We start from the raw sequence: 12047 nt of genomic DNA, 5'->3' as shown, positions 1-12047 counted from the left end.
ACTATATATATATATATATATATATATATATATATATACATGTCCAAACAGTTGTTTTGCTAGTACAAAAATATTTTGACAAAATAAAAATTAGTTTCTAACAATAAGAAAATATTTTGACAACATAAAATCAGACTGAAACAAGAAGTTAGATGTGGAAAAAGGATAGAAAAAAGGATCCTCTGCCATTTTGTAGCTTTATCATTTTCGCCATATCATCTCTAGTTTTCAGTTTTCTCATCTATAAAATGAAATCTTAAAGTATAATGATGAATATTTTAAAAAGAACCCAACAAACTATAAAGAGGAAATTTTATTAAAGATTCTGGATTAGGAACCTGGTCTTAACTTTCTGTGTGATACTGGCCAAAACACTCTATCTCTCTGGTCCTCAGTTTCTCTTCTGCAAATTGATTTCATTGGAATAGATCTTGTCTCAGGCCCCTACTGCTTCTGAGCCTATATTCCCATGAAATTTGACTAATTAGCTAATGGTGATTAATTTATAGACATACTAACTTACCCCCCCCCACAAATCTAATGATTATGTTATCCGATCCACTCCCAGGCTCACTGGCACAGGGGTGAGGGAGCTGCACCCTGAACAAGAGAATCTGAGCCCAGAACCATTTCTTTGCCATTTACTTGTTACATGATATTGGGAAAGTTACCAAACCTGTCTGTTTCTTAGTTTCCTTGAATGTAAAATAAGATGCTTGGACTAAATGATGGCTAAAGTCCCTACCAGCTGTAAAAATATGATCCAAAGCCCTCTGACTATTTAAATCCTCCTAGCTAATTTATAGTCATCATTAAAATATTTTAGCAAAACCAAGAAACACCTAAAGACTAGATGATTTCCAAGAACCCGCCCCGTTCTAAATCCCTAAATACAGAGTAAAAACTAGTAAACTACTAAGTAGAAACTTGGGAGGCAAAGCCCCTGGAATCAAAATCTGCTTTGTCACTCATTTGCTGTGTAATTTTTAAAGAAATATTTTTGTGTTCCCTAATACATGTGAAACATTTTAAAAAACATTTGTTTTTAAAACTTTGAGTTTCACAACAATACTATATGATGATCACTTCTGATGGATGTGGCTCTCTTCAACAATGAGATGAACCAAATCAATTCCAATAGAGCAGTAATGAACTGAACCAGTTATGCCCAGCCAAAGAACTCTGGGAGACAATTATGAACCACTACATAGAATTCCCAATACCCCTATTTTTGTCCGCCTGCAATTTTTATTTCTTTCACAGGCTAATGGTCCGATTCTTTTTATACAGTAAAATAACTGCTTGGACATGTATACATATATTGTATTTAATTTATACTTTAACATATTTAACATGTATTGGTCAACCTGCCATCTAGGGGGAGGGAGGTAGGGGGAAGAAGGGGGAAAATTGGGACAAAAGGCTAGGCAATTGTCAGTGTTGTAAAATTACCGATGCATATATCTTGTAAATAAAAAGCTATAATAATTAAAAAAAAAAACTTTGAGTTTCAGATTCTCTCCCTTCCTTCCTCCCTGACCCCCTCCATTGAGAAGGCATATGTGAAGTTATGCAAAGTTTTGCTGTGTGATTTTGGCCAAGTTCCTTCACCTCTCTGATCTATAACATTCACTTCAGGAAACTGAGAAAATCCAACTAAATGATATGCAAAGCTCCTTTCAGGTAAAAAAGAATCATTCTGTGAACTAGGGATAATTGAATCATCTTTATTAACTTAAACAATAAACTATTTTTAAGGAAATGAAACCAAGGTAAAATGAGAGGATGGTATCAGATGATCTCTAAGACCCAGCAGGGCAGTAGCAATAGACCATGACCTAGAACCAAAGAATTTTTAAATGATATATATTTCTCCAACTCTAAAAATAAGAACCTATCAACTTTATCTTGTTAAGAGCAATAACAAAATTATTTTAGATAAACAACTCTTTAATGAGTATTTTGGACTAGAGAATCTGCAGGATATCTTGTTCACCTATCTACAGTGAACCTTGGATCCTAGTCTAAAAAACCCTGTTCTGAAATTTACTTGCTGTGTGACATTGGTCAAAAGACTTGACCTCTTTGATCCTCATTTTTTTCCTTCTGCAAATTGATGTCATCAGAATAGATATTTTCTCAGGCCCCTTTCACCTCAAAAATCACGATTCCATGAAATTTGACTAATTAATGCTACTTAATTTATAGAAATAATTTTTTTTTGGCTGAGGCAATTGGGGTTAAGTGACTTGCCCAGGGTCACACGGCTAGGAAATGTTAAATGTTGGAGATAAAATTTGAACTCAGGTCCTTCTGACTTCGGGACTGATGCTCTATCCACTCCAACACTTAAGTGCCCTGTAAAAAAAAAAATTTAAAGACCCAAACCAAACAAAACCTAACAAGTATGTTATACCAGATGCTCTCCTGGGCCCACTGGGTACAGAGGGACCAGAATTGGATTCTAAGCAAGAGCCCGGCAAGCCATTTACTTGCTGTGTGATCTTGAGCAAATTACCTACTCTCTCTTTAGTTTTGAATGTAGGTTATGCCAAATTATGTCTAAGATCTCAATAGGCTCTAAAAAATATGGCTATGACCAATCTCATCTGGCTACTTAAATCCCCTTAGCTCAATTATAGTCATCATTCAAATATTTTACCCCAAAAAAACCTATCTAAAATAAGGACTGATTTACAAGAATCCTTCCAGCTTCAAATCACTCAGTGCATGAGGCACATGCTTGGACTGGCAGCTAGAGAACCTGAGCTGGCAATCTGCTTTGCCACTCCAGTACCATGTGATGTTGGCTTAGTCACCTAAGCCCTCTGGTCCTCATTTTTCCTTATCTGTAAAATGGGAGGTTGGAGTAACTAATGAGCAACATAAAAGGATCTCTTCCCTTCAGAAATAATGATTTCATGAAGTCTGACTCAATTGATAATCTTAACATCTTAATTTATAATAATAAAATATTTTAATTTTAATTTAATTTTTAAATGTAGGGATTGAACCCTCTTTGATTTGAAAATCGGCTTTTCTAAATTCTAATTAAATCACCTCATAATTTTTGGCAATTGAAAAAATTTTAAGATATCTATCTATCTATATTTGGGGGGAGGCAAGGCATCAGGGTTAAGTGACTTGTCTAGTGTCATACAGCTAGTAAGTGTCAAATGTTTGAGACTAGATTTGAACTCAGGTCTTCTTGACTCCAAGGTTGATGTTCTATCAACTGTGCCATCTAGCTGCTCTAATCTATAGATTATCTATATTTAAATAAAATAGGAAGAGAAGGGGAGAGGGAGGGAGGGAGAGAGAGAGAGAGAGAGAGAGAGAGAGAGAGAGAGAGAGAGAGAGAGAGAGAGAGAGAGAGAGAGAGAGAGAGAGAGAGAGAGAGAGAGAAAGGGGGAGAGAGAAAGGGGGAGAGACAGACAGACACAGAAAGGAGAAAGAGAAAGTTAGAGAGAGTCACAGAGACAGAGAGAGGGGAAAGGAAAAAAGAGAAAGAGAGAGAAGAGACAGAGAGAGACAAAGAGAGAGGAGAAAGAGGAAAAAGAAAGAAGAGAGAAGAGGAGAACAAAGAAAGAGAAAGAGAGAGAAAAGTCAGATGGGCACACAGACAGACAGAGAGGAGAAAGAGAAAAAAAAGAAAGTGAGAGAGACAGAGAGAGAAGAAAGAAAAATGAAGAATCAAACAGACACGCAGAGAGACAGAGAGGAAAAAAGGAAAAAAGAGACAGGAGAGAGGGGAGAGGAGGGGAATGAGAATAAAGAGACAGGAAAACAGAGACAGACAGAAAGAGAAAGAGGGGGGAGAGACAGAGAGGAGAAAGAGTGGAAAGAGAGAGAAAAGACAGAAAGAGAGAGAGACAAAGAGAGAGGAGCAAGAGGAAAAAGAGAGAAAGGAAAGAGAAGAGTCAAACAGACAGAGAGGAGAAAGAAAGAAAAAAGAGTAAGTGAGAGACAGAGAGAAGAGAAAGAGAAAAAAGAGAGACAGAAAGAGGGAGGAGAGAGAAGAAAAAGAGAATAAAGAAAAAGGGAGAAAGAGAGAGACAAAGGGGAGAGAGACAGACAGACACAGAGAGGAGAAAGAGAAAAGAGAGAAACACAGAGAGGCACAGTCACAGAGATAGGAGAAAGGAAAAAAGAGAAGAGACAGAGAGACAAAAAGAGAGGAGAAAGGAAAAAGAGAGAAGGGAGAGACAAGAGAGAGAAAAAAGAAAGAGAGAGAAGAGACAGGCACAGAGACAGAGAGGAGAAAGAGAAAAAGAGAGAGAGAGAGAGAAAGAAAGAAGGGGGAAGAGACAGACAAAGAAACAGAGACACACAGAGAAAAGGAGGGGAGAAAGAAAGAAAAGAGAGAAGAGGGAGGGAGGGAAAGGGAAGAAAGAAAAGAGACAGAGGAGAAAGAAAAAAGAATATAAAGACAGAGAGGAAAGAGAGACAGAGAGGAGAAAGAAAGAAGAGAAAGAGAGAGGGGGAAAAGAGAATAGAGAGACAGAGATGAAGAAAGAGGACAGGGAAAAGAGAAAGAAAAAGAGAGAGAAAGAAAGAAAAGAGAAGAGAAAAAGAGACACAGAGACTGAGAGAAGAGAAAGAACAAAAGAGAGAGAGAGGAGAAAGAGGAAAAAGGGAGAGAAAGACAGAGAGAAGGAGAGGAGAAAGAACTAGAGAGACAGAGATAGAGACACAGGGAGAAAAGGAGGAGGGAGAGAGGAAGGAGGGAAGAATAATTAGAGTAGTTAATTTCCAAGGTATCTTTTACCACCCGGTGACAACAATCATACTCGGAAATTTGCTGTGTGGTCTTGGCCAAGTCATTCAACCAGTCTCTATTCTTCAGCTCCCTCTTGCGTAAAATGAAGTCCTGGGAATAAATCTTGTCTAGGGTCTCGTCTAGCTCCCAAACTGTGATCTTAGGAACTCTTGTAGCAATAACAAAAAGCATTTTGCCAGACCGGAAACAAAAGAATAGCAACATTTCTCATTGTATTAGAAGTTCTCCACAACAGTCCTGCTTTAAAGTCTCCGGTTCCGTGGGCAAAACTGGATTTGGAGCCAGAGGAGCAGAACTTAAAACCCTGGTACTGCTACTTAATTGCTGTGTGGTACTGGCCAAATTGTTCACCCTCTCTGTTCTTCAGGTTTCTTACCTATAAAATAAGAGGAGCCAAGCTAAATATTTTCTAAGACCCCCATTCAGCTCTAGAAGTATGATCCTATGAGCTCTGGCCAACCCAATCATAGTAATATTCTTCAAATTAACCATTGCTCGAATCTCTAAGAGAGCAGGCTGGAAACAGGATTTAGGGACACAGAAAGAGAACTGGAGCCAGAGAGAGAGAGTCTGGTCTGAAAAACCCTCCTCTCCTCTTCATTTCCTATGTGACAAGTAACCAAAGCTCTCTGGTCCTCAGTTCCCCTTATAGGAGATGTGGGGGTGAGAGACTAAATGTTGTCTCAGGCCTCTTCTAGTTCTAACACCGAGAAGATACATTCTGGCTGAGGAAATCTGACTTTTGGTAATAACATTTGCATTAAATAAATAAAGTCAAACAAAAGGAAATGGAGGGCTTGGAATAGGTTTTAGCCTTAAGATACCTTGAAGCTCGGGGCAGCTAGGTGGCGCAGTGGATAGAGCACCAGCCTTGAATTCAGGAGGACCCCGAGTTCAAATGTGGTCTCAGACACTTAGCACTTCCTAGCTGTGTGACCCTGGGCAAGTCACTTAACTTCAGCCTCCAAAAAAAAAAAAAAAAAAAAAAAAATACCTTGAAGCTCAAAGGTCTGTGGTGCGTCCAAGATTCTGATCTTAAGCCAGAAGTCCTCCCTTCAAAAACTCTGTCCTTCCCTAATTTGTCGTGTGATGCTGGCCAAGTCATAACCTCTCAGATGCTGTTTTTCACATTTAAAATACTGAGTTTGGACTAAATTTCTCATCTGGTTCTTTAGAGCTCCAAAACTACTCTATTAACTCTGCTTAATTAAATCATCTTATCTCTAAGATCTCCCCTGCCCGCCCCAAGTCCCCAAACCAAAATGTGTTTCTTAGCGACTGAGTTTGGTTTCTTTGTTAAGAAATCCGTGGACACTTTAAAAAAAAAGAAGTTTTAGGCACCAGCCCTGAATTCAGGAAGACCTGAGTTCAAATTTGGCCTGGGTGACCCTGGGCAAGTCGCTTAGCCCCAATTGCCTCAGCAAAAAAAAAAAAAAAAAAAGAAAAAAAGAAAAAAAAGAAAAAAAAAAAAAGGAAAGAAAAGAAAAGAAAAAAAGTTTTAGGATCCATTAAAAGAACGATTTGGGGGTACTTTGTGGCTACCCAGTATTGGGGAGGGGGCTCCATGCTCCCCCAGGCAGATGGAGCTTCTGTCTAAGAATGAAAAGGGACAGACATCTGTGTGGTTAGGACTTGTTTTCCTTTTTAATTCCTGTAGTGAGTTCCAAGGAAAAGTGGAAATGGTTTTCTGGGCTCTTAGGGACTTGAACCCTGAACCTCACCGTGTGCCTTCTTGGGAGTGGGCAGCGGAGCTTTCGGGCTTCCCATTGGCTGGAGGGTGCTTGGAGCTTCTGGGAGTTCCAACTCTAGCTCTGGCTCCTGCTGGCCGAGAGTGGGCTCGGTTTTCGGTGCCTTAAGCACTTTAGAGACCCGAAGTTCCGAGTGGGGAGGATGGGGTCCCACCTGACATCCCCAGGGGGTCCCCTAAGGGCTGGGGTGGGCTTGATGAGCTCCTCGTAGCCCCGGCTCCCTCTCTGCGGATGGCTAGCTATCGGGTTTCGGGAAGACAAAGAGTGGAAGCGAAAACGTGGAGAGGGGGGGTTAGGCGCGAAGGCGGAGGCTGCTCGGGGGGACGGGCGGACGGCCGGCGCAGGGCTCCGGGCCACGCCGACTCCCCGGGAAGCCCCCGCCACCTTGGGGTCTTCCCTCCGGCCCTGTGCGCGCGGGGCTGCGCGGAGCGGCGCGGAGCTAGCTGAGGTTGGGCCGCCTCTCCGGGCCGGGGTGACCTAGGCGCCCGTTTCTAGAGCAGGCGCTGCCCCGCAGCCGGGAATAGCTCGCGAGCGGGCTGGGATCGCCGCTCGGGCTTCGCAGAGGCAGCCGGGGCGGTCCCGGCCCCTCCCAGGTCACTTCTGCCAAAAGGGGGGTGGCCAAAGGTCTCCCAAGGGGCTTTAAGTGCTTACAGGTGTTTGGGAGGTTGCCCCTGTCATTAATTTTGCTGTCGTAGGTATTACGTCGGAAGTCAGGTGGTAAAGTCCCTATAAAAGGCGGGCCGGGCCGGCCGGCTCAGTCGAGCAGCGATGTTCCTGCCTAACGCGTCTCGGCTGCTGGGGGACCTGCTGCCTGCGGTGACCGGCGCCGCCGGCCAGGAGGGCGCTGCCTCCGGGGATTACAGCCCCTTCTGTAAGCTCCGAGGCCGCGGTGAGGGGCCGCGGGCCGGCGCGGGGGCGGGGGCCGGGGGGTTTTCGGGAAGCTCCGCCGCTCCAGCCCGCCTGCCTCCCGAAGCCCCGGGCGGGCTGGCCCGGCGGCTTAGCAGTCTCGGGGGGCTGCGGCTTCGGAGCGGCCCGGGGGTGAGGGGAGGGCGGGGATCCAGTTCTTTTGTGGTCGTTGGAAAACTGACTAAGCTTCTCTTCCCCGTCCTCCTCACGGGGAGAAAGGGAAAGAGAAGCGGAAGGGGAAGAGGCGTCGGGGGTCCGGCCCGCAATCGGATCCGGGGAATTTGGGGCTGGGGGTGGGAACAAGGAGACAGAGTCTGCTCTCCCGGTGCTTTCTGAGCTCCGCTCCGATTTTGGAGCCTAGCCGGACGGGGACGGCTGCAGTCCCCCTTCTGGGGGGTCCGATCCCCCGGCAATGCCCCGACACTTTCAGCGAGGAGGCGTCTGCCTTCCGAGGAACTCCGAAGTCCCGACCATGCCTCGGCACTTTGTGCTAGGCGGCAGCACCCTTCCTGGGCACCAAATTCCTTTTCCCGGTTCCCGATTCCTTTTCCCGGTTCCCGATTCCTTTTCCCGGTTCCCGATTCCTTTTCCCGGCCCCCGATTCCTTTTCCCGGTTCCCGATTCCTTTTCCCGGCCCTCGATTCCTTTTCCCGGCCCCCGATTCCTTTTCCCGGCCCTCGATTCCTTTTCCCGCCCCCCCCCCCAGTCCCTTTCCCGCGGCCCCCCCCCAGTCTTTTTCCTGACTCTCTATTCCCTTTCCCAGCCCCCGATTCCCTTTCCCCGCTTCGGATCCCCCTCCCCGACCCCGGATCCCCTTCTCGGACTCCGGATCCCCCCGCCCCCCGCTGTGCCCCGGGACTTCACGCGCTCTTTATGCGCAGGGCCAGCGCCCTTCCCGGGACTCCGAGCCCCGGCGACACCTCCGCAATTTAAGCGCGGCGGCGTCGTCGGGGCCAGAGACTCGGGAGCCCCGACGCCGCCCCGGTCTTTTACGCGCGGCTTCACTGTCCGGCCCGGAGGCTCCGGAGTCCCCGGCTCTTTCTGGGTCGCGCTAGCGCCCTTCCCGGGAGCTCCGGAGCCTCGTGGGGACGGGGCAGTCGGTGCGCTGCGGCGGCGCCCGTCGGGGGGCTGCGGAGGCCGGGCGGCGCCCCGGCCACGGCTGCGGCGCTCCGGCTCTCGGCTCGGGGCGGCCGCGCCCTTCCCGGGAGCCGCGGGCCCCCGCTGGCGGCCCCGGCGTTTGCGCGCGCGCGCGGCAGCGGCCATCCCTTGGCCCCGGAGTCCGGCGCTGCCCTGGCACGGCGCGCGAGGCGGCACCGCCCTTGCTGAGGGCTCGGGCCCCGCCACTGGTCTGGCGGCGCTCTGTGCGCGGCGGCCGGGCTCCTCCTCCGGGCGCAGGAGCCCGCACCCTGTGAGCGGCAGCTGCGCTCGCCAGGGGGAGGGCTTAAGAGCCCGCACTCTGTGAGGCGGCAGAGCTAGTCTGAGGGGCTGTGGGATCGGCACTCAGTGCGCCCTCGGCGGCGGCGGCGGCAGGAGCCTCTCCCAGGGCCCGGGAAGCGCCACTTCGGGAGGAGCCCCGAAGCTCCGCTTTCTCGGCCACCTCGGGACATGCTCCGGGGCACCACGCCCTGGACCCAGATCCTCGGTGCGGGGCACATCGGAGCTCTGTAGGGCCGGAAGGTGGGAGCGCCTGCAGGCTGGCGGGGTGGGGAGCAGGTAAAGCCGAAAGCAAAGTTGCCTCCCCGGGAGGGAGCCTCGGCGCCGACTGCTCCGAGGGAAGCGGGGCGCCGCCGGAGCTCGGGGAGCCGCCGGCCGCGCTCGGCCGGGCCCGGGGAGTCCGGCCGAGGGGCCGGGAGCCTGGCGCGGGGAGGGGGGGGGCGCGATGCTGGCGGCAGCGGCGGCGGCGGCGGCTCGGCTCTCACCGGGGCTCTTCTTTCCCCAGCTTCCAGCACCATGGAGGCGGCTCACAACGACACGACCACGATCCCCGACTGGTGGCAGCCCAGGACCCCCCGGCCCCAGAACATATTCCTGACCAGCTTCTTGTCCTTGCTGCTTTGTTTCACCATCGTGATGGACCTCGTGGGCAACTCGTTTGTCATCGCCGCCGTGACCAAGAACGAGAGGCTCCGCAACCTCGGTAAGCCGCCCGCGCCCCTCTCGCCGCGCCCCCATCCCGCCGCTCGCCCGGTCCCCGCGTCCCGGCGACGGCAGGCCGCCCGAAGCCCGCGGGGAGGGGAGCCGGACAGAGTTAGCGGCCGCCTGCCCTCGCTCCACACAGCCGCCAGCCCGGGGCTGGGGGAGAACTGGGGGGGGGGAGTCGGGCTGGGGTCCACGAGGGTCCGGCCGGAGTGCGTCCGCAGCTTCCCCGGCCTCTCGGAGGAGAGGAATTCGAAGCGAGCCCCTTTTCCGGAGAGCCGCTGGGCTGGCGGGGGACGAGAGCGACCCCCAGAGAGGGAGCCGGGGGGGGGGGGGGGGGGGCCCTCCCGGCTTTCCTGCAGCCTGCGGCGCCCGTGGGGCCGCATAGCAGCCCGGGCTCGGGGAGCTCGAATCCCGGGGGGGGGCGGCGAGGAGACTCCCTCCAACGAAATGTCGGGGTGTCTGAGCTTAGGTTTCTGGGGATCCCAAGCTGGGGGGGGCGGGGGCTGCCGTCCCGAGCTCGGACCGACGCGGAGAGCTGAGCAGGTAAGTGCTGAGGCTGCCTAGGGGCTTGGGAGCGGCTGGCTGCGAAGCTGGCCCCCAGGGGGCTTGGCAAAGCCCCTCCGGTCCCCGGGGCCCCCCCTATACACACACCAGTCGCGGCCCCGGCGGCCAGAAGAGCCGCTCTCCTTGGGCGTCCAGAGCAGGAGCGAGCCCAGGTAAGTGGCCGGGCTGCGAACAGACGCCGAGAAAGCACAGGAAATGTGTCTGGCTTTGATTGGAAGCGATCTCGGAGCCCTCGGAGGGTCCCGAGGCTGGGGGCGGGCTGCCTGCCTGCCCGGGGCTGCCACAGGCGAACAGCGCGGAATTAATTAAGTGCAGGGCTTGGGGAGCCGGCCAGAGCCAGGAAGTGGGATGGGTGGGGGTCGCCGAGCCCCTCCGGGGTCTGCGGCTTGGGCTTGGGAAGACATCTGGGAGACAGGCTCCCTCGCCTAGGGCTAGGAAGTGTCTTCCTCCGAAAAGCGGCTTGAAATTGAAAACGAAAAAAGAAAAGAAAAAGAAAAGAAAGAAAAAGTGTGTGTTTGACTGAAGTGCCGTGCTGCAGAGGCAGCTCCTTCCCCCATCCTCCTCTTCCCCCCTTTCCCCTCCCCCCTCTCCTTCCCCGGGACTTCCAATTAGGGGCGGGGGTTGACTCCAGTGCCTGCTTCACCGCTGGAAAAAGCTCCCCGGGTCTGCGGGCTAGCCCGGCCTTGAGTCCTGTGGCTCCCACCCCCGGGGCCGCAAAATGGGCACGCTCACCCTCCTGGAGCTGGGCAGGCAGAAGCCAGGGAATAGAGCCAAAATGCTGCAGAGGCCCGTGGGGGGGGACTCAAAAACACCCTCGGGAAATGGGGGGGGCGCCACATAATTCGGGGAGGGCTCCCCGTCTCCTACTGGTCAATTTGGTATCGGAGACAGACACCCCCAATGGCGTCTGGAGCTGATCTTACCCTGAGTGTGGGCTCCTCTGCAGAGGGGAAGGGGCAAAAGCCCCCAGATCTGGGGGTATCTAAGTGGATAAAGGGACCTTTCAGGCTTCTCCTAGGGTTTGCAGAGAGAGCCTCCCAGAAGCCATGTTAAATATCCCCTCCTCTGCAGAGGAGGAGCAGATCCCTTAGATATTGGGGTGTCTGAGTTGGGAGCCCTTGCAGGTTTCCCTTGGGGTTGGAGAAGCTCAGCTGAATTCAACCTAAGCATAAACTCTTCTGCAGAGAGTGGGATACAGAGAGCCTCTTTACCATCCCCCCTTAAAATCAGGATGTCTGAGTCGTTAGGGGGTCCCTGCAGGCTATCTTTGGGGTTGGACAGAACCTAACTGAACCTAGCCTACATATGTGCTCCTTTGGAGAAGGGAGGGTAGTGTCCTTCCTGTCCCCCTGCTTAGTAAATGTCTGGGTGTCTCAGGTCAAGGGGGTCTCTTACAGGCTACCCCTGGAGTTCAAAGGAACCTAAGTACAGGCTCCTGTGGAAGGGGTCGGGGAGACCTTCTCCTACTACATTTCAGAATGCTAAGGTGGTAGGGGGTCCTTGCCTGGGCTTGGAGAGAAATGCAGAGTTAAATCTAGCTGAAATCTGAACCCCATTGTCCACTTGAGGGAAGAGGCTGATGACCCCTCCCCTAATAAATGTGGGGGTGAAGTTAGGGCTCCCTTGTGGAACCCCACAGCCTTCCTAAGATGGCAGATGAGCGTCAGGGCTCTAGATAAGGGTTGCTGAGCCAGTGTCTCCAAGCAGAGAGATGGGGGGGGGGGTAAAAGAGAGAGAGCAGCCATCTTTTCATACATAGCAATCCCCTGTGGAACTAGGGCTTGGAAAGAGCATGAGTTAGGAACTAGGTGAATATAGGTGCTGCCCAGTATAGGAATTTGGGAAAGCTCAAAATAAGTGTCTGTTTTGGGGTTCCCCGTACTGTGTGTGTGTGGGTGGGTGGGTGGTGA

At 51.3% G+C, this 12047-nt stretch overlaps 1 protein-coding gene across 5 annotated transcripts in view; it reads left to right on the top strand.

Annotated features, from left to right (window-relative positions):
• GPR50 (G protein-coupled receptor 50) overlaps positions 1 to 12047 on the top strand; it is a 66911-nt gene that overhangs the window by 37759 nt on the left and 17105 nt on the right. For 2 of the 5 annotated variants that reach the window (XM_074278111.1, XM_074278109.1), the window contains exon 2: positions 9374 to 9571. In XM_074278111.1, the coding sequence (XP_074134212.1) occupies positions 9385 to 9571 (187 nt within the window). In that variant the 5' untranslated portion in view covers positions 9374 to 9384. Of the gene's footprint in view, positions 1 to 7262; positions 7400 to 8909; positions 9148 to 9373; positions 9572 to 12047 lie in introns of those variants that run through there. The other 3 variants (XM_074278107.1, XM_074278108.1, XM_074278110.1) reach the window with 3 other exon arrangements.

Source organism: Sminthopsis crassicaudata, chromosome X (genome assembly GCF_048593235.1).
Source record: "Sminthopsis crassicaudata isolate SCR6 chromosome X, ASM4859323v1, whole genome shotgun sequence".
In the NCBI taxonomy this organism is placed as follows: Eukaryota; Metazoa; Chordata; class Mammalia; order Dasyuromorphia; family Dasyuridae; genus Sminthopsis; species Sminthopsis crassicaudata.
The sequence above is the reverse complement of the archived record's forward strand: the minus strand, read 5'-3'. Positions and strand labels throughout refer to the sequence as shown.